Source organism: Elgaria multicarinata, chromosome 3, assembly GCF_023053635.1.
Source record: "Elgaria multicarinata webbii isolate HBS135686 ecotype San Diego chromosome 3, rElgMul1.1.pri, whole genome shotgun sequence".
Classification (NCBI taxonomy): Eukaryota; Metazoa; Chordata; class Lepidosauria; order Squamata; family Anguidae; genus Elgaria; species Elgaria multicarinata.
In genome coordinates, this window is record NC_086173.1 from 160,144,284 (window position 1) to 160,167,423 (window position 23,140).

Genomic DNA, 23,140 nt, shown 5'->3' on the forward strand with positions numbered 1-23,140 from the left:
TACCACAATTCTACAGGACCCCAGGTCGGAGCAAGCAGGGCTGGCGCTGCACGCCAGGAAGCCACTCTCCCACAGCGGCTCTGAGAGGGCGGCTTCCAGGCTCGCCATTCCAAAGCCGCCTGCCCACCCCCCCAACCCCAGTGTCCTGGCTTCGAAGCCAGGAGCGGCTTCCGGCCGGGTGCTGTCTTCGAAGCCAAGATGCTGGGGGTAGGGGTTGGCTTTGGAACGGTGCGCGCGGAAGCCGCTCTCCCAGAGCGCCCGCGAGCGAAGGCGGTGCCCGTGCCATTGCCTCGTGTTGCCCTCATGCTCGTCAGCATGGGGGCGACACGAGGGAGGGGCAGGGGTCTCCGTTTGCTCGCTGTCGCAAGCAAGTTGCCAAAAAAAAAAATTGGGTGGTGGTGAAAGTAGCTCACCTTGCCTAGGGCGCAAATTAGTCTGGCACTGGACCTGGGAGAAAGGCAGGGGAAGCGCAAGGCCAGGAAGCCTCCTCCGCAGGGAAGCGCTCCGCTCTGGAGCCACCTAGGTTGGGACCCAGAAGACTCCCAGGATCAGAACTGGTCCAGTTCACAAGAACAGCGGAGAGGCGTCACATCCGCCAGCAAAGGGGACCCTCTCCATAGTCCCCCACCAGCCCAGGGGCTTGGACTGCTCACCCCCCTCCCCACATGGTGCCTGGATGTGAGTATGAATAACTAGGATTGCTTTCCTAAAATATGCTTCTCTTTGCTTCAGGTTGCTTCCGTTCCCTCAGTTGGTGGATGAGTTCCTTGTAATGCTGCACTGCGTGCAAGCTGTGAAAACCACACAGGGCTGTGTCAGTCCCATTTGATTCTTAAAAGTTATTTCCTGCTTTTTATCCCCCACTCATAGTGATTTGACTCAATGACTGGCCATTGGGAGTCAGCGATAATCCATGTCTGACAGCCCAGGATCAGATCTTTTGGCCGGCTTAAAAGTTCTATGTTCTTACAACACCTGGGCCTCCCTCAGCCGCGTCCAGTCCTTAAGGGGATGCTTTTAGCTGGCAACTGAGAGGAGGGAATTCCAGAGATGCAAAGAAGCACCTTCTCTGTGCAGAAAGCCAGGCAAAACAGAATTCCTTTATTGGGTAACATCTCATAGAATCATAGAGTTGGAAGGGGCCTACAAGACTATCGAGTCCAACCCCCTGCTCAATGCAGGAATCAATGAACACGGGGTTCCCAGGTAGTCCCCGTTCGAGAAACTGACCAGGCCTAGACCCCGCTTAGTTTCATCAAGGTTGCAGCATCAATGTACATGTGGTTCCCAGGTAGTCACCTTTTCTCAAAAAGAAATTGAAAAGGGGGAGACAGAAGTACTGGCAAGATGGTTTGGGAAACTGACTTGAAGGAACAAATATGGCAACAGAGCTGGGAAGGAATATGGAAACAAAGAGTGTTGAGAAATATGTCTGTGAGAATAAAAGAAAATTATTATAAGATTGTATGGAGGTGGTATCTAACCCCGGTGAGATTAAATAAAATAAATAAGTTGAATTCAGCAAATTGCTGGAGGGGTTGTCAAAAAAAAAGGAGCATATTTACATATGTGGTGGGAATGTGAATTTGTACAAAAATTATGGAAAATGGTGTTTAATGAGATAAAAGAAATTTTAGGAATGGAGATTGAAGAGACACCTATAGTGGCATCGTTATCATTATATGGAGAATTAAATTGTAGTAAAGAGACAAAAGAATTGATAACGAATTTGTTAACAGCAGCAAGGTTAATGATATCTAGGAATTGGAAGGTTCAAGGGGATTATCATATAGAAGATTGGTATAAAGAAATTTGGGATATTGCTATTAATGATAAACTAACCCGATGTTCTAAAGATCAACACACCATAGGAACCTGGAATGTAAGATCTATAAGCCCGGGCAAATTGGAAGTGGTTATTGGTGAGATGTCAAGATTAAATATAGATATATTGGGTGTCAGTGAACTGAAATGGACTGGAATGGGCCACTTCACATCAGATCACCACCAGATCTACTACTGTGGACAAGAGGATCACAGAAGAAATGGAGTAGCCTTCATAATTAATAATGGCTAAAGCAGTGCTTGGATACAATCCAAAAAATGATAGAATGATCTCAATTCGAATTCAGGGTAAGTCATTTAACATCACAGTGATCCAAATATATGCCCCAACCACAGATGCTGAAGAAGCAGAAGTAGATCAGTTCTATGAGGATCTGCAGCACCTACTGGATAATACACCAAAAAGAGATGTTATTTTCGTTACAGGAGACTGGAACGCTAAGGTGGGGAGTCAAATGGCATCTGGAATTACAGGTAAGCATGGTCTAGGAGAACAAAATGAAGCGGGACATAGGCTGATAGAATTTTGCCAGGACAACTCACTGTGCATAACAAACACTATCTTCCAACAACTGAAAAGACGGCTTTATACATGGACTTCACCAGATGGCCGACACTGAAATCAGATTGACTACATCCTTTGCAGCCAAAGGTGGCAGACATCTATACAGACGGTAAAAACAAGACCTGGACCTGACTGTAGTTCAGATCACGAACTTCTTATTGCACAATTTAGAATCAAACTAAAGAGAATAGGGAAGACCCACAGATCAGTTAGATATGAGCTCACTAATATTCCTAATGAATATGCAGTGGAAGTGAAGAACAGATTTAAGGGACTAGATTTAGTAGATAGGGTCCTGGAAGAACTATGGACAGAAGTTTGCAACATTGTCCAAGAGGTGGCAACAAAAAACGTCCCAAAGAAAAAGAAAACCAGGAAGGCAAGATGGCTGTCTGCTGAGACACTGGAAGTAGCCCAAAAAAGAAGGAAAGCAAAAGGCAACAGTGATAGGGGGAGATATGCCCAATGAAATGCAAAATTCCAGAGGTTAGCCAGAAGAGATAAGGAATTATTTTTAAACAAGTGGAAGAAGACAATAGAATAGGAAGGACAAGAGACCTCTTCCAGAAACGTCAGAGGTAAATTCCAGGCAAAAATGGGTATGATCAAAAACAAAGATGGCAAGGACCTAACAGAATCAGAAGAGATCAAGAAAAGGTGGCAAGAATATACGGAAGATCTGTATAGGAAGGATAATAATATTGGGGATAGGTCAGACGGTGTGGTCAGTGAATTAGAGCCAGGCATCCTGAAGAGTGAGGTTGAATGGGCCTTTAGAAGCATTGCTAATAACAAGGCAGCAGGAGACGACGGTATCCCAGCTGAACTGTTTAAAATATTGCAAGATGATGCTGTCAAGGTGATGCATGCCATATAGCAGGAAATTTGGAAAACACAAGAATGGCCATCAGACTGGAAAAAATCAACTTATATCCCCATACCAAAAAAGGGAAACACTAAAGAATGTTCAAACTATCGGACAGTGGCACTTATTTCACATGCCAGCAAGGTAATGCTCAAGATCCTGCAAGGTAGACTCCAGCAATTCATGGAGCGAGAATTGCCAGATGTACAAGCTGGGTTTAGAAAAGGCAGAGGAACTAGAGACCAAATTGCCACTATCCGCTGGATAATGGAGAAAGCCAGGGAGTTCCAGAAAAACATCTATTTCTGTTTTATTGACTATTCTAAAAAATTTGACTGTGTGGATCATAACAAACTGTGGCAAGTTCTTGGTGGTATGGGGATACCAAGTCATCTTGTCTGCCTCCTGAGGAATCTGTATAACGAACAAGTAGCAACGGTAAGAACAGACCATGGAACAACAGACTGGTTTAAGATTGGGAAAGGAGTGCGGCAGGGTTGTATACTCCCACCTTACCTATTCAACTTGTAGGCAGAACACATCATGCGACGTCCTGGGCTTGACGAATCCAAGGCTGGAGTTAAAATTGCAGGAAGAAACATTAACAACCTCAGATATGCAGATGACACCACTTTGATGGCTGAAAGCGAGGAGGAGCTGAGGAGCCTTATGACGAAGGTGAAAGAAGAAAGTGCAAAAGCTGGGTTGCAGTTAAACCTCAAAAACCCCAAGATTATGGCAACCAGCTTGATTGATAACTGGCAAATAGAGGGAGAAAACGTGGAGGCAGTGACAGACTTTGTGTTTCTGGGCACAAAGATTACTGCAGACGCTGACTGCAGCCAGGAAATCAGAAGACGTTTACTTCTTGGGAGGAGAGCAATGACAAATCTTGATAAAATAGTTAAGAGCAGAGACACCACGCTGACAACAAAGGTCCGCATAGTTAAAGCAATGGTATTCCCCGTAGTAACCTATGGCTGCGAGAGCTGGACCATAAGGAAAGCTGAGCGAAGGAAGATAGATGCTTTTGAACTGTGGTGTTGGAGGAAAATGCTGAGAGTGCCTTGGACTGCCAGAAGATCAAACCAGTCCATACTCCAGGAAATAAAGCCAGACTGCTCACTGGAGGGAATGGTATTAAAGGCAAAACTCCTTTTCATAGGGTCACCCTATTTTAACATTGCATTAGTTTTATATGCTCTTTTAACTAGTTTTATGTAATATATTGTATTTAATCTTGTTCCCTGCCTCGATCCAGAGGGAGAGGCAGGTAAGAAATAAGTGTAGTATTGTGTTGTTGTTGTTGTTGTTGTTGTTGTTGTTGTTGTTATTACTGAAACATAATAAATAAATAAACCTAATAAATAAATAATTAAGGAAGTAAAGGAAGAGGAGGAAAAAGAAGGACATTGAAACCATCAATTTAGCCCATATATCACTCTTAACTTTTTCTGTCTCTATGATAGACAGCCAAGAGCCGAAACTTCTGGTCTAACACTGAGAGCGACTATTGGCCCATAGAGATACAATGGTTTTAGTCACGCATGTCCCTTCGGTTTCCGGGTTGATTTGGGACCTCAGCTGATTTTGCACTAGGAAAGGCGCAATCCCACGCATGTTTAAAACGGGGGGGGGGGAGGGAGACTACAATTCCCAGCATTCCCCAGCCATGTTGTATAGGGAATGCTGGGAGTTGTAGGACTTCTTTCCCTGTCTAAACATGCTTAGAATTCCGCCCTAAGAGTGGTAAAATCTCAACCTGTCTGCATGGAAGTGAATGGAGCAGAGGTGCACAATCCGTGTGACGATTCAGATGCAGCCCCATGCATGCTGACATGGAAAGAAGCCCCACTGTGTTCCGTGGGGAGGGGAGACACAATCTGGGGGAAGGGTCAAAGCAAAACAGGCCAGGCCCAAGGCAACCGGGTCAGGAACAAAAATACAAAAATAAAATTCCAGCATATTTAAGCTTCGGGCTCATAATATAGGGTGACCAAATGTGAAAAGGAGGACAGGGCTCCTGTATCTTTAACAGTTACATAGAAAATGGAATTTCAGCAGGTGTTGTTTGTATATCTGGAGAACCTGGTGAAATTTCCACTTCATCACCACGGTTAAAGCTGCAGGTGCCCTGCCCTCTTTTAAATTTGGTCACTCTAGTATAGCTCCTGCAGCTTTAACTGTAGTGATGAAGAGGAAATTTCACCAGGTTCTCCATATATACAAATGACACCTGCTGAAATTCCCTTTTCTATGTAACTGTTAAAGATACAGGAGCCCTGTCCTACTTTTCATATGGTCACCCTACATAATGGCAGCAACTAAGCCTTAGGAGAGGCATTGAAACCTTTTAGAAAGCATGACATTTGCACAAAAAGGCGGGAAACCACCAAATGATCGTGTGTGGTGAAAAGGGGAGGGGGGTGTCAGGAGAAGGGGGCACAGCCATGTGGACTGGGCCAGGGATTGGCTCTCTGGGTTGGCCAGATTCTCTCTACCTGGCCTGAATTTTCCCACCTCTTAAGGTAGTGGAGCTCTTCCTGTTTTGGTGGCATTCCCCAAGATGTCTCTGTGACATAGCATCACTCTGGGGCATTGTGGGTATTTTTAAATGGCGTCCCAATGATGTGTGTGTGGGGGGGGGCAGATATCATCACAGCTGTGGGCCCCGGCAACTGGCCAAGGATGCCATCGGTTAACACCAGGCCTCCTTCCAGCTTTGGCTCCTGGCCTATTTTTGACAGCAGTCTGTGGGTCAAGAGGCCTTGTTAACTTGTCAGCTTCAGAGGAAAGAAACTTATGTTAAGTATGACTATGTTAATAGAATAAGCTAGAATATACGTTATCAAATGTTATCTAAAAAATTATGTATTATGTAGTATTGTTTTTATTGTATTGATGTATGTTAAGTATTAAATAATTTTTTAAAAAAAGAATTGGGTAACATCTTCTCATAGAATCATAGAGTTGAAAGGGGCCCACTAGGCCATCGAGTCCAATCCCCTGCTCAATGCAGGAATCAATGAACACGAGGTTCCCAGGTAGTCACCTTTCGAGAAACTGACCAGGCCTAGACCCCGCTTTGTTTCATCAAGGTTGCAGCATGATGCTGCAACCTTGATGAAGCTAAGTGGGTCTAGACCTGGTCAGTTTCTCGAAGGGTCACAAAGATACCTGGGGGTCTCCAATGCTTGCATGTGTTTCCTGACCTTATGCTTGGCCTACCCAAGGCATTATTATAGAATGATGAATTATTGAATTGTGAGAAAAGGAACTCTTCACCGCACCACAAATTGATTTCTCAAAACAGGCAAGGACCCAACCTTACCAGGAAAGGATTTTATTTAGTTATGCAAGGAACAACTCCTGAATCAATTGATGGTTACAACTATGTTAGCTCTTCAACAGCAGAAACTGAATTTTAAAAAAGATTTTATTAAATGTGGAAGGCCCTGAAGCACCAGAAGCTGATTCTAAAAGATTCAAGGACCCCCCCTGTGGCGTTACACCCCACAAGTCAATTCCAAATGTATGTCGGCAGTGTGTAAGTCTGTGGTTTGTAGAATGTTGGCCTGAGTGGGCGGAGTTAGAATGTCTTGGGAGGGGGAGGAGTGATATATAAGGGAAGGACTGAGGGGATTGAGAGATCTTTTCAGGAGAACTTTTCAGGGAGACTTGTTAGGTACTCTTAGAGTCTGTAGTGCTCTCTGTGTTTATGGTACTTAAGTTCTGGGAAATTTGAGAGTCAGTGTAGTGAGTGGTGTCTTTAGGGTGTGGTGTGCATGTAGTGGAAGTATATTAATCAATACTGATAATAAAGAAAGTTCAAGAGTGATTGTGTGAGAAAAAGGAAAGTGCAAATGTGAATGTGTGACAGGATTGTATGGGAGGTTTCAAAAAGGTTTTTAAATGTTGTTATTTGAAACAAAGCTTATGAACTTTTAAAAATAAATTTTGATTGTTTGTTTTAAAACTACCACAAAAATCCCACGTGTCTGTTTGGCGTTTATCATCTTAAGTTTACACATTCAGCACCCACTCTGACAATCATTCACCTAAGCAGATATAACTCACAGCACATTATTATATATATTAAAATCCATTCTCCATTTTAAACCCCTTTCTCCACATAGTTTGGAGGAAGGTGGGCTTTATCCCTTGCCTCAGACATACCAAGTGGTGGTGCTTGGGTTGAGCAGGGAGCAGCCTCGGCCGGGTCTGGTGTTCAGAGCCTGTGTTGCCCCATAAGAAGTGGTGGCAGCGGTGGGATCCGAAGTAGACTCTGTTCATTTATAGTGACAGAAGTCAAAAAGGATTTTATTTGTGTACAGGACAGAGGGTGGTTACTGTAAAGCACCTTGGAGGTCCTTAGCTGTGAAAGTTACATATTACCTAAGTCAGAGGTTGCGCTGATACAATTCTCTGACAGGATTTTTTTGTCTGTGGTGAGATACGTATTATAAAATACCAAGTTTACCACTCATGATCTCAATTGAAAACTCCCAATACCATTTTATTTATTAAGGTTAAGTCTCTGTCTGATAAAAATGGATATCTTAGCGTTGAAGAAAGATGCCCTTTCAGACAGATGTAAGCGTTTAAATTTGCCAACTGAAGGAAAGTCAGTTGATGAAATGAAATGGGCTCTTATAGAATATTACAGAGTTCATGCTGCAGGTGAAACTGAGGTAACTCCTCTGAGGCAAGTGCCTGTAGAACTGTCTCCTCAATACATTCAGGTAGAAATGGAGAAAATAAAACAACAAAGAGAACAACAAGAAGCTAATAGAGAACAACGAGAAGCTGATAGACAACTTGAATTAGAAAAGATAAAACAGCAGGAGGCTAATAGACAAATTGAATTAGAAAAGATAAAACAGCAGGAAAAACTTGAATTGGAAAGAATAAAGTTGAAGAGAGCTGAGTTGGAACAGCAAATAATATTAAACCAGGGTATAAACCTAATGGGGGTAAAAAGGAGGCTGAAGTAAATAAAAATCAGTTGCCAACGGAAAAGGCGGGAAACACCACCAAACCTATGTTTGGAAATACAGACCTCACATGCCATCATTGTGGGTTGGTGGGGCATATTAGACCACAATGTCCCAGGCTGAGGGAAGAGAAAAGTACCTCAGTAAGGAGAGTGGATATAAATAAAGATGCTGAACATCCCCAAAGTTCCCAGTGTTACACATTGGTGTGGGAAAATGTTTTAATAAATGGAAAAAAGCATAAAGCTGTTCTAGATACTGGAGCTTGTTTATCTCTGATTAGAGCAGATCTGGTGATGAGGGAGGAGATTATTCCTCACAGAAAAATTAACATCAAACCTGTGACAGGGCCTATGATTGAAATTCCTGTGGCTGAGATGGAAGTTACATGGAGGGGAGTCACAGGGAAATGTATTTTAGGTGTTAATTCCTGTCAGGAAGAACCTCTAATCCTAGGTACGGATATCATGGGGTTAGAAGGTACAAAAGTTTTTATTATTACACGCTCACAAGCAGCAGTGGAGGGCTTGTCAGACAATTGTAGCGAATCTGGAGAGGCTGAGGACATGCCTCTGCAGTTGCCTAGCGACCCAGCTGAAGGAACTGCTGTGCCAGGAAACAATGTTGCAAAAACTGATACCACGTTTGCTTTACACACAGGAAATGATCCCAGCTTGGAAGTTTTAAGATCCAAAGCTGAGGCACAAGAAACCTCTTTTAATGACACTCAGAAAGAGCAGGTTTTCTGGGATCGGGTTTTCCTATACCGAACGTGGTTTTCCTATACCGAACGTGGTTGCCCAAGAAAAAACAAGGAAGTTGGGGGGCTGAAAAGCAGCTTGTGGTACCAAAACCATATAGGGACCAGTTGCTGAAATTAGCTCATGACTCCTTTTTGGAAGGCCACATGGGGATAGGAAAAACCCGGAAAAGGTTGATGACTAATTATTACTTGCCTAATATTTTTAGGGAAGGCACAGAGTTTTACAAGTCCTGTGAGAGTTACCAGAGGGTGGGGAAAAGTAAGGACAAGGTCAAGGTTCCCCTAATACCCCTACCACTTACCAACCAACCCTTTTTAAAAATAAGACTGGACCTGGTAGGACCCTTCCCTAGACCTACACAGACAAGAAAAATGTTTCAAGTGACCATAATAGACTTTGCCACACGGTTCCCGAATGCTGAAGCCCTTCAAAATGTTGATGCCTTGTCAGTAGCAAAAGCCCTATTAAAAACTTTTGTTGCTGGGGTTTCCTCCATAAAATTTTGAGGGATCAAGACTCAGCTTTTCGCTGGGATGTAACAAGATGTTTGTGGAGGTGTTGTGGTGTCAAACATATAACAGCCACTGCTTTCCACCCCCAAACAAATGGGCAGATGATTAAGAGCTATGTGGCAGACCATCCCTTTGACTGGGACAAAGAATTGCCCTACTTTCTCTTTGATTGTCATGAAGTACCCCAGGACTCCACTGAATTATCCCCCTTTGAGCTGATGCTAGGGAGGAATGTACATGGTCTCTTAAGTATTATGAGGGAAAGCTGGGAGGGACCTTACATTATTCAAAATAAGACTGGAGCCCATTCCCCTATTAAGTCGTCTGCTGATGGAATGAATAGGAGAATTTTAGAAACCGTCAAAGAAAAGTGTATTCTGGCCTCAGACGCTTTAGAGGTCAGAAATAGAGCAGAACTGTGGCAGACAGGGACCGATGTGATCCATCCCGTGGCCTACTCCAGCAGAAAGTTGAGAGAGAGAGAGAGAGAGAAGCTGTTCTGCTGTCCAAGAGAAGTGTCTGGCCATCCTTTGGGCTGTGGACAGGGTCGAGCCGTGCGTGTGGAGATGGTGGTTCATCTGGCAAGCGGGTCATCGGGCGCTGTTGTGGCTGCAACCCATGGAAAGCCACAACCAACTTTTGCAGCAGTGGTCGTGGCGGATCCGGAGCTTCAACGCGGAGATCCAGCATGTAGCAGGTCGGGAGAACATCACTGCGGACGGACTGTCTCGCCAAGAATCGTCCAGTTCACCAGTAAAGTGAGACTTTATTGTGGACATTGTGATGCTCCTGGACTTTAAAAATTGGAGCCAAAAAGTGGACTAATAAAAATGTGGTTCTTATACCTAGTTTGATTTTCCAAAATGTTTGTATATGTATATATATTGTTATTGCTATTAATTGTATATATAAATGTTTAACCATTTTATTTCCCCAACCCCTATGTACAGGTCCAGGTATTAAACCAGCCCCATACTCGGGTTTTTTTAAAAAAGGGGGGGAATATGTGACGTTACACCCCACAAGTCAATTCCAAATGTATGTCGGCAGTGTGTAAGTCTGTGGTTTTTAGAATGTTGGCCTGAGTGGGCGGAGTTAGAATGTCTGAGGAGGGGGAGGAGTCATATATAAGGGAAGGACTGAGGGGATTGAGAGTTCTTGTTCTTTTCAGGAAAGCTTTTCAGGGAGACTTATTAGGTACTCTTAAGAGTCTTTAGCGCTCTCTGTATTTATGGTACTTAAGTTCTGGGAAATTTGAGAGTCAGTGTAGTGAGTGGTGTCTTTAGGGTGTGGTGTACACGTAGTGGATGTATATCAATCAATACTGATAATAAAGAAAGTTCAAGAGTGATTGTGTGAGAAAAAGGAAAGCGCGAATGTGAGAGTGACAGGATTGTATGGAAGGTTTCAAAAAGGTTTTGAAAAGTTATTTGAAACAAAGCTTATGAACTTTTAAAAATAAATTTTGATTGTTTTGTTTTTAAAACTACCACAAAAATCCCACGTGTCTGTTTGGCGTTTATCATCTTAAGTTTACACATTCAGCACCCACTCTGACAATCATTCACCTCAGCAGATATAACTCACAGCGCATTATTATATCTATATTAAAATCCATTCTCCATTTTAAACCCCTTTCTCCACATAGTTTGGAGGAAGGTGGGCTTTATCCCTTGCCTCAGACATACCAAGTGGTGGTGCTTGGGTTGAGCAGGGAGTAGCCTCGGCCGGGTCTGGTGTTCAGAGCCTGTGTCGTGGCACCCCCCCTCCTCCAATAAATCTATATTTTAAGAAAACCAAACACCTCAAGGCTGTGGGGCACAGCTCTGCCCTTTTCGACTGTTTCTGGTCATGATCCAGAGGAAGCCTTGGGTCTGAGCTTCTTAGGAGTAGGAAGAACCCCCTGACTGCCCCTTCCACCACTGTCTCCAGTTTCCCCCTGTGTCGTGGTGTTCACCTGCATTGTGAGGACGGCCTCCTTCTTCTGACCCTGATTTGGGCTGCTATATTATTATTATTATTATTTATTTATATAGCACCATCAGTGTACATGGTGCTGTACAGAGTAAAACAGTAAATAGCAAGACCCTGCCGCATAGGCTTATATTCTGATAAAATCATATTAAAACAATAAGGAGGGGAAGGCTTCATATGGTCAACACTGTCATTCCAGATAGTAGCCTAATAATAATAATAATAATAATAAGAAGAAGAAGAAGAAGAAGAAGAAGAAGAAGAAGAAGAAGAAGAAAGATGCAAAACTGATTCCCCATTTGAAATTCTCCTGCACACAAAAATCAGTTCAAATTATCTTCTACAAAGAGAGAAGAGCCCATACTGTCACATCCGTCCTCTGACTTTCAGCATCCTGGCAGAACAAGCTGGGTCTTTATTTTGGAGGAGGAGGAGGAGGAGGTGGGGTCTGTTCTTTCTCGCCTGTGCGAGGACTCTGCCCCAGGGACCCTGCCCATCTCCTCTGCAGGGATGTTGTGAGCAGAGGCTCTTCTGTGAGTTGCTTCCTCTCCCTGCGGCTGTTGATTTGATACAGGAGACCGAGACGACGTTGGGGAACACTCAGCAGAGGGACCGACCAAGCCCAGGGGTGAGAGGAGCCCTTGGGGAAGGGGGGATGCGAGGAACTGTTGCATTGCAAGCATCCTGAGATGCCACAGACAGCTTCTGAAAAGTGAAATGCTACTTTCTTCTCAGCCCACACTAAAACTGAGACTCCAGCAAACACTGGCTCACATCTGCGAGACTCCACCCTCCACTTCCTCTCCCTCCCAGCTCCCCTCCATGCCTCTACTACAACTCCCAGCATGCAATACACCTGCCACAATTCCACAGGAACCCAGGCAGGAGCAAGCCAGGGGAAGTGCAAGGCCAGGCAGCATCCTCCGCAGGGGTAGTGCTTCGGCTCTGGAGCCGCCCAGGGTGGGACCCAGAAGACTCCCAGGATCAGAACTGGTCCAGTTCACAAGAGCGGCGGAGAGGCGTCACATCCGCCAGCAAAGGGGACCCTCTCCATAGTCCCCCACCGGCCCCCACCGGCTTGGGCTGCTCACCCCCCTCCCCACGTGGTGCCTGGATGTGAGTATGAATAACTAGGATCGCTTTCCTAAAATATGCCCCCCTTTGCTTCCATTCCCTTGGTTGCTGAATGAGGTCCTTGTAACGCTGCATGCAGGTGGTGATTTCTAAAACTATGCAAGCTCTCCAACATCAGAAACTGAATTTTAAAATGAGTTTTAAATATGCAGGGCCCTGAAGCACCAGAAACTGATTCTAAAATTTGCAAGGGCCCCTTCCTCCAACAAATCTATATTAAAAAACTAAAAAACCTCAAGGCTGTGGGTCACAGCTCTGTCCTCTTCGCCCTTCTCTGGTTGTGATCCAGAGGAAGCTTTGGGTCTGAGCACCTTAGGATTGGGAGGAACCCCCGGGGCTCTCCCCTCCCCCGCTATCTCCAGTTACCCCCTGTGTCTTGGTTGTATATTCGGTCCTTTTTAACCTCAGAACCTACACCAAATGGGTCCGAAACACCCCAGTGGGTAACCAGTGCTGATCCAAACAGACAAACATTTAATCCCAGCCGACAAGCGTCACCGCAGACGTGATTGTAAAGTAGAATCTATTGTAAAACTTGCAAAACCATTGGCATGGTGGTTATATACTATACAATCTCTCTCTGGTTACAAGAAAAGAGAATGAAATGCAAATACAAGATTGTTGCCAAAGCAGGTATTACAAACTTAGCTAATAAGCTTCTAGCATTGTGATGACTCCTCCTTATCCGCTTCTGTTTGTTACTTGTGGTTTAAAGCTAAACTAAAACACTTTCTACTATACTTAAACATAGCAGTTAACCCTCCCTGTTCTTCCTCTTGCACACTATTTGAATCTAAAAGCTATACTGAAGCATTACTAAATTCCTCTGGGCATGTGAAGAGGAAAAGCAGAAGTCAGAGAACTTCTAAGACTTGGAAATAATTTCAAGTTCCAGCTGCAGAAAATAAGTCCAAGTCCCAGAATCTAAACTTTCTGGGAAATATTCTAAGTCCCAAAGTCTATCGGCATAAAGAAATTCATAATTACTCAACTGCATCACTCCAAATGTCCGAGGTGAAGTTGAAAAGCAAATAACCAAATTAAAAAAAATAAAATATTTTTAAAAATTCTGCCTTCCAGCTCTGCTACCTGTGATTTTATACACTTGTTCTGGCCCTAAGGTGGGGGTCCACGAGTGAGGAGACCACCATCTCCCAATCACCATTGGCACGAACACGTGCTTAGACCACCCATTCACCAATCAGAAGTTAGGTGTCTCCCCCTCCCCAATGTCTCACGTGTTATACTCATGGGGACCTCGGAAACATGGCTGCCATTGGGCCGTCGTAACTTGATTGGCGTATAGGACATCTTCTTTGAGCTCGTGTTCTTCTTCAGACATATTTGGTTATATCCGCCCAAACACCTCCTCCCAAGTGTCACGTTTGCTTAGTATTATGACTTTCCACGCCCAACTTCGAGTGAGGACCTTCTCTTATCAGCAGGTGCACAAGATCTCGAAACAGGTTTCCCCCCCTCCTAGCGGACATCTGAGCATGCTCAGCTCTCTCATTCAGCTCACTGTGGCCTTGAACGTGCTCTACGAAGCCCTTTGTAAAAGTCCACTGTGGGTTTCCCCCGCTTTCCTCAAAGACAGTCCTGCAAGTCTTAGCTAGAGTCTTAATTAATGGTATAACATTAATTAGCATGGAATTAACTTCAAGGTTTTCAGATATGTGGCTCAAGGGTCTGGAATATACCTCTGGGGGTATTTCAGATATGAGTCTGGGGTCTTTCAGGGGGACTTGTAAATCTTCCCAAAACCCTCACTCAAGCTACCCCATTCCAGATCAGATCATCGATATTTCACTTGATGTAGCCTTCTTCTTGCAGCATAATTTAACCCTTTTAGCACCAGATTAACAGTGGTGTTCACCTGCGTTGTGAGGATGGCCTCCTTCTTCTGACCCTGTTTTGGGCTGCTGTAGACAGGAGGGGCTTCAGATGCTCTGGATGTTTGGGACAGAGCAAAGGGACAGAATGAACCTCTCCCTTTCTGCCTTCTCCCAGGGTCCATCTAGTCCAGCACTCTGTTCACACAGTGGCCAAAGAACTGTCGATCAGGGACACACAACCAGGACATGGTGCAACAGCACCCTCCCGCCCATGTTCCCCAGCAACCAGTTTCAAAAGGCTTCCTGCCTCTGACCCTGGTGATTGGACTTAGCCTTCAAAACTGGTAGCCCTCGATAGCCTTCCCCTCCAGGAAATGCTCCAACAGCCTCTTCAGGCCATCCAGTCGGTGGCCAACACCACATCTTGTGCTGTTGAATTCCAGAGTTTGACTCTGTGCTGTGAGCCGAAGTCCTTCCTTTGATCTGTCCTGAATTTCACACCCATCCCACCCATCAGCTCCTTGACAGGACCCCATTTGGGTTCTATTACTGTGGGAGAGGGAGAAAAATGTCTCCCTCTCCACATTCTCCACCCCGTATCCTTGTAGACCGCCTTGCTCAGCTAGGTTGTGAATTACTTTTCTTTAACCAGACCTCCAATATAAAATGAATGTTGCACTGCTGTCTGGCCTTCACGATGAGTTTATTCAAGCGAAGGGTCAGAAGGAACGTGTATCTCTCTCTCTCTCTCTCTTTCTGCCTTCTCCCAGCGGCCTCCCTGTTCCCAGCTTGGATCTCTCCCCTCCTCCCACTAGCCACACTCATCACCAGGGCTTTGTTCTTGCTCCTTCCGCAATGAGGCTAGAACACACCAGAATGCTCAGGGTTACCCAGAGTTGCTGCATGATGTGCAGACCAGGCCACTATGTCCTAAAAGGCCACCTGTAAACATTAAAAAAAAATGAATTTGTGGGCCACACTAGTTTTCAGTTCTCTTGATTATCACCGGCTCATCTGATAATTGAAATAACCATCTCTTTGGTTTCTTCTTTCAGCTGATGGGAGGCTGCATGAAAGAATTCACAAAGGCATGAAGCCCTATGAACGCTTAGAGTACGGGAAGAATTTTAGTCGGAGCTCAAGACTTGATGCCCATCACAGGATCCACACAGGAGAGAAGCCTTATCAATGTTTAGAGTGTGGGAAGAGTTTCAATTTTAGAAATATCCTTAAAAGACATCACAGGATCCACACTGGTGAGAAGCCCTATAAATGCTTAGAGTGTGGGAAGAGTTTCAGGTACAGCTCAAACCTTGACAGCCATCAAAAGATCCACACAGGGGAGAAGCCTTATAAATGCTCAGAGTGTGGGAAGAGTTTCTGTCAGAGTTCAGGCTTTGAGACCCATCACAGGATCCACACAGGCGAGAAGCCCTATAAATGCTCAGAGTGTGGGAAGAGTTTCAGTCAGAGTTCAGACCTTAACGTCCATCACAGGATCTACACAGGCGAGAAGCCTTATAAATGCTTAGAGTGTGGGAAGAGTTTCAATTATAGAAATAGCCTTAAAAGACATCACAGGATCCACACTGGTGAGAAGCCTTATAAATGCTTAGAGTGTGGGAAGAGTTTTATTTACTTCTCAAGCCTTGACACCCATCACAGGATCCACACAGGGAAGAAGCCTTATAAATGCTCAGAGTGTGGGAAGAGTTTCAGTCAGAGTTCAGACCTTGACACCCATCACAGGATCCACACAGGAGAGAAGCCTTATAAATGCTTAGAGTGTGGGAAGAGTTTCAGTTATAGAAACAGCCTTAAAAGACATCATAGAATCCACACCGGGGAGAAGCCTTATAAATGCTCAGACTGTGGGAAGAGTTTCAGTCAGAGTTCAGACCTTAACAATCATCACAGGATCCACACAGGGGAGAAGCCTTATAAATGCTCAGAGTGTGGGAAGAGTTTTCGTCGGAGCTCAAGTCTTGATGCCCATCACAGGATCCACACAGGAGAGAAGCCCTATAAATGCTTAGAGTGTGGGAAGAGTTTCAGTCAGAGTTCATACCTTAACACTCATCACATGATCCACACAGGGGAGAAGCCCTATAAATGCTTAGAGTGTGGGAAGAGTTTCAGTCAGAGTTCAGACCTTAACACTCATCACAGGATCCACACAGGGGAGAAGCCCTATAAATGCTTAGAATGTGGGAAGAGTTTCAATTCTAGAAATAGCCTTAAAAGGCATCACAGAATCCACACCGGGGAGAAGCCTTATAAATGCTCAGACTGTGGGAAGAGTTTCAGTCAGAGTTCAGACCTTAACAATCATCACAGGATCCACACAGGGGAGAAGCCGTATAAATGCTCAGAGTGTGGGAAGAGTTTTCGTCGGAGCTCAAGTCTTGATGCCCATCACAGGATCCACACAGGAGAGAAGCCCTATAAATGCTTAGAGTGTGGGAAGAGTTTCAGTCAGAGTTCAGACCTTAACACTCATCACATGATCCACACAGGGGAGAAGCCCTATAAATGCTTAGAGTGTGGGAAGAGTTTCAGTCAGAGTTCAGACCTTAACACTCATCACAGGATCCACACAGGGGAGAAGCCTTATAAATGCTCAGAGTGTGGGAAGAGTTTCAGTCAGAGTTCAGACCTTAACACCCATCACAGGATCCACACAGGCGAGAAGCCTTATAAATGCTTAGAGTGTGGGAAGAGTTTCAGTTATAGAAATAACCTTAAAAGACATCACAGGATCCACACAGGAGAGAACCCTTATAAATGCTTAGAATGTGGGAAGAGTTTCAGGTACAGCACAAACCTTGACACCCATCACAAGATCCACACAGGCGAGAAGCCCATAAATGTTTAGAATGCAGAAAGAGCTTCAATGACCATACAACCTTTAGAAGACATCGAAGTATTCACACTGGTGAGAAGCCTTATAAATGCTTAGAGTGCAAGAAGAGCTTTATTCACCGTAGAAACTTTAAACAGCATCAAAGAATCCACTATAGGGAGAAATCCTTTAAATGCATTTCTTAGCGTATTGGAAGAACTTCCAACATTGGATATGGCAAATAAATACATAAAGATTCATATTGTGACTATTCATATGATAATGCATGTAACTTCTGTTGTCTTAAATCTCTTATTGTATTTTAAATCCCTGTATTGCTGCTAGGCTTTTTCTTTCTTTTTCTTTTTGGTTGTAGTTTTCAGCTTTTATATTGCAATTTTAAGCTAGTTCATTTTATATTGGACTGAAGCCTGGATGGATTCAGAGGCCCACCGGAACCAGAGCCACCAGCCTCTGCTCCCCAGGAATCTCAACATGAAAAAGATGGGTTTTGTTGCCTTTCGTTGCCATCAGTATATGCTGAGTTCTCCTCGTGTGAGTCCTCCGGGGCTTCATCAGTCTAAAAGAGAGAAATTTAACATGGTTAAATTATTTCCAATTAGAACAACGGACGAAGAAATGGTTAAAGGATAATGGAGAGTGTAGAGCGACTGTGAAATTTGAGGAGCTGATCTTAAAAAAAGAAAATGAGAAAAGGGAAAATAAATTAATAAAAGGGTTAACGAGTGAAATATATAGAATATTAGTTGAAAAAGGGGAGACAGAAAGTACTGGCAAGATAGTTTGGGAAACTGACTTGAAGGAACAAATAGGGCAACAGAGCTGGGAAGGAATATGCAAACAAAGAGTGTTGAGAAATATGTCTGTGAGGATAAAAGAAAATTATTATAAGATTGTATGGAGGTGGTATCTAACCCCGGTGAGATTAAATGAAATAAATAAGTTGAATTCAGCAAATTGCTGGAGAGGTTGTAAAAAAAAAAAAGGAACGTATTTACATATGTGGTGGGAACGTGAATTTGTACAAAAATTATGGAAAATGGTGTTTAATGAGATAAAATAAATTTTAGGAATGGAGATTGATTGAAGAGACACCTATAGTGGCATTGTTATCATTATATGGAGAATTAAATTGTAGTAAAGAGACAAAAGAATTGATAACGAATTTGTGAACAGCAGCAAGATTAATGATATCTAGGAACTGGAAGGTTCAAGGGGAATATCACGTAGAAGATTGGTATAAATATGGGATGTTGCTATTAATGATAAACTAAGATGTAATATAAAAGTTAGACGAGGAATGATAAAAACGAATGATTTTGAGGGAATATGGAAACAGTTCCTAGAATTTGTATTATCTAAGGGGAGTGGGAAAGCACCTCCAGAAGAAGCAATGAGATTTTGGAAACAGGAATAAGATCCCGTGGTGGGGGGTGCATGTTAAGTATGATTATGTTAATAGAATAAGCTAGAATATATGTTATCAAATGTTAGCTAATGATTTATGTATTATGTAGTATTGTTTTTATTGTATTGATGTATATTGAAGTATTAAATAATATTTTTTTTAAAAAAGGAAACAATAAAAATATAATAAATAAATAAAAATAAATGAACCCTTAGACTGATAAAAATAGAAGAAAAAGGAGAGGGAGAGGCAGGTAATAAATAAATGTATTATTATTATTATTATTATTATTATTATTGAAAGTAATAAGTAAATAAATCTAATAAATAAATAATAAAGGAGGTAAAGGAGGAGGAGGAAAAGGAAGTACATTGAAACCATCAATTTAGCCCATATATCACTCTTAACTTTTTCTGTCTCTATGTTAGACACTCAAGAGCCGAAACTTAGAGATAGAACGGTTACAATCACGCATGTCCCTTCGGTTTCTGGGTTGATTTGGGTCCTCAGCTGATTTTGCACTAGGAAAGGTGCAATCCCACGCATGTTTAAACCGGGGGGGGGGGGAGAATACTACAAATCCCAGCATTCCCCAGACATGTTGTATAGGGAATGCTGGGAGTTGTAGGACTTCTTTCCCTGTCTAAACATGCTTAGAATTCCGCCCTAAGTGGTAAAATCTCAACTTGTCTGCATGGAAGTGAATGGAGCAGAGGTGCACGGTCAGTGTGACGATTCAGACGCAGCCCCATGCATGCTGACATGGAAAGAAGCCCCACTGTGTTCCGTGGGGAGGGGAGACACAACCTGGGAGAGGGGTCAAAGCAAAACAGGCCAGGCCCAAGGCAACCTGGTCAGGGACAAAAATACAAAAATAAAATTCCAGCATATTTTAGCTTCAGGCTCATAATGGCAGCAACTATTATAATTAATTTATAATTTATTTATATAGCACCATCAGTGCACATGGTGCTGTACAGAGTAAAACAGTAAATAGCAAGACCCTGCCGCATAGGCTTACATTCTAATAGAATCATAGTAAAGGAATAAGGAGGGGAAGATAATGGAAACAGGCACAGGACGGGTAAAACTAACAGTATAACTAACAGTCTAAAGCATTGAAACCTTTTAGAATAGCATGACGTTTGCACAAAAAGGCGGAAAACCACCAAATGATCGTGTGTGGTGAAAAGGGGTGGTGGTGCCAGGAGAAGGGGGCACAGCCATGTGGACAGGGCCAGGGATTGGCTCTCTGGGTTGGCCAGATTCTCTCTACCTGGCCTGAATTTTCCCACCTCTTAAGGTAGTGGGGCCCTTCCTGTTTTGCTGACATTCCCCAAGATGTCTCTGTGACATAGCATCACTCTGGGGCATTGTGGGTATTTCTAAATGGCGTCCCAATGATGTGTGTGTGTGGGAGGGGGCAGATATCATCACAGCTGTGGGCCCCGGCAACTGGCCAAGGATGCCATCGGTTAACACCAGGCCTCCTTCCAGCTTTGGCTCCTGGCCTATTTTGACAGCAGTCTGTGGGTCAAGAGGCCTTGTTAACTTGTCGGAAGCCAGCTTCAGAGGAAAGTAATTTATGTTAAGTATGATTATGTTATTATAATAAGCTAGAATATATGTTATCAAATGTTATCTGATAATTTATGTATTATGTAGTATTGTTTTTATTGTATTGATGTATGTTGAAGTATTAAATATATATATATATAAGAATTGTTTAACATCTTCTCATTGAATCATAGAGTTGGAAGGGGCCTACAAGGTCATCGAGTCCAACCCCCTGCTCAATACAGGAATCAATGAACATGGGGTTCCCAGGTAGTCACCTTTCGAGAAACTGATCAGGCCTAGACCCCGCTTAGTTTCATCGAGGTTGCAGCATCATGCTGCAACCTTGATGAAGTTAGTTTCTCGAAGGGTGACGAAGAGACCTGGGGGTCTCCAATGCTTGCATGTGTTTCCTGACCTTATGCTTGGCCTACACAAGGCATTTTTATAGCATGATGAATTATTGAATTGTGAGAAAGAGGAACTCTTCACCGCACCAGAAATTGATTTCTCAAAACAGGCAAGGACCCAACCTTACCAGGAAAGGATTTTATTTAATTATGCAAGGAACAACTCCTCAATCAATTGATGGTTACAACTATGTTAGCTCTTCAACAGCAGAAACTGAATTTTAAAAAAGATTTTATTAAATATGGAAGGCCCTGAAGCACCAGAAGTTGATTCTAAAAGATTCAAGGACCCACCCCCTCCTCCAATAAATCTATGTTTTAAGAAAAGCAAACACCTCAAGGCTGTGGGGCACAGCTCTGCCCTTTTCGACTTTTTCTGCTTGTGATCCAGAGGAAGCTTTGGGTCTGAGCTTCTTAGGAGTAGGAAGAACCCCCTGACTGCCCCTCCCACCACTGTCTCCAGTTTCCCCCTGTGTCGTGGTGTTCACCTGCGTTGTGAGGACGGCCTCCTTCTTCTGACCCTGATTTGGGCTGCTATACAGGAGGGGCTTCATATGGTCAACACTGTCGTTCCAGATAGTAGCCCAATAATAATAATAATAATAATAATAATAATAATAATAATAATAATAATAATAATAATAATAATAATCTGAAAGATGCAAAACTGATTCCCCATTTGAAATTCTCCTGCACACAAAAATCAGCTCAAATTATCTTCTACAAAGAGAGAAGAGACCGTAATGTCACATCCGTCCTCTGACTTTCAGCATTCTGGCAGAACAAGCTGGGTCTTTATTTTGGAGGAGGAGGGGGGGGTCTGTTCTTTCTCGCCTGTGCGAGGACTCTGCCCCAGGGACACTGCCCATCTCCTCTGCAGGGATGTTGTGAGCGGAGGCTCCTCTGTGAGTTGCTTCCTCTCCCTGCGGCTGCTTGATTTGATACAGGAGACCGAGATGACGTTGGGGAACACTCAGCAGAGGGACCGACCAAGCCCTGGGATGAGAGGAGCCCTTGGGGAAGGGGGGATGCGAGGAACTGTTGCATTGCAAGCATCTTGAGATGCCACAGACAGCTTCTGAAAAGTGAAATGCTACTTTCTTCTCAGCCCACACTAAAACTGAGACTCCAGCAAACACTGGCTCACATCTGCCAGACTCCACCCTCCACTTCCTCTCCCTCCCAGCTCCCCTCCATGCCTCTACTACAACTCCCAGCATGCAATACACCTACCACAATTCCACAGGAACCCAGGCAAGCCAGGGGAAGCCAGGGGAAGCGCAAGGCTAGGCAGCCTCCTCCGCAGGGGTAGTGCTTCCGCTCTGGAGCCTCTACTACAACTCCCAGCATGCAACGTTGTTGTTGTTTATTCGTTCAGTCGTTTCGGACTTCGTGACTTCATGGACCAGCCCACGCCAGAGCTTTCTGTCAGCTGTCGCCACCCCTAGCTCCCCCAATTCCACAGGAACTCAGGCAGGAGCAAGCCAGGGGAAGCGCAAGGCCAGGCAGCATCCTCCGCAGGGCTAGTGCTTCGGCTCTGGAGCCGCCCAGGGTGGGACCCAGAAGACTCCCAGGATCAGAACTGGTCCAGTTCACAAGAGCGGCGGAGAGGCGTCACATCTGCCAGCAAAGGGGACCCTCTCCGTAGTCCCCAACCGGCCCCCACCGGCTTGGGCTGCTCACCCCCCCACCCCACGTGGTGCCTGGATGTGAGTATGAATAACTAGGATCGCTTTCCTAAAATATGCCTCCCTTTGCTTCGGGTTGCTTCCATTCCCTTGGTTGCTGAATGAGGTCCTTATAACACTGCATGCAGGTGGTGTTTTCTAAAACTATGCAAGCTCTCCAACATCAGAAACTGAATTTTAAAAATGAGTTTTAAATATGCAGGGCCCTGAAGCACCAGAAACTGATTCTTAAATTTGCAAGGGCCCCTTTCTCCAATAAATCTATATTAAAAAACCAAAAAACCTCAAGGCTGTGGGTCACAGCTCTGTCCTCTTCGCCCATCTCTGGTTGTGATCCAGAGGAAGCTTTGGGTCTGAGCACCTTAGGATTGGGAGGAACCCCCGGGCTCTCCCCTCCCCCGCTATCTCCAGTTACACCCCCCCCCCCCCGTGTCTTGGTTGAATATTCGGTCCTTTTTAACCTCAGAACCTACACCAAATGGGTCCAAAACAGCCCAGTGGGTAACCAGTGCTGATCCAAACAGACAAACATTTCATCCCAGCCGACAAGCGTCACCGCAGACGTGATTGTAAAGTAGAATCTATTGTAAAACTTGCAAAACCATTGGCATGGTGGTTATATACTATACAATCTCTCTCTGGTTACAAGAAAAGAGAATGAAATGCAAATACAAGATTGTTGCCAAAGCAGGTATTACAAACTTAGCTAATAAGCTTCTAGCATTG

At 44.1% G+C, this 23,140-nt stretch overlaps 1 protein-coding gene across 1 annotated transcript in view; it reads left to right on the top strand.

Annotated features, from left to right (window-relative positions):
* Window positions 1-23,140, top strand: part of LOC134396123 (uncharacterized) — a 176,166-nt gene that overhangs the window by 111,887 nt on the left and 41,139 nt on the right. The window contains 2 exon segments of the mRNA XM_063122484.1: window positions 15,620-17,349; window positions 17,352-17,527. Of these exon segments, the coding sequence (XP_062978554.1) occupies window positions 15,620-17,349; window positions 17,352-17,527 (1,906 nt within the window).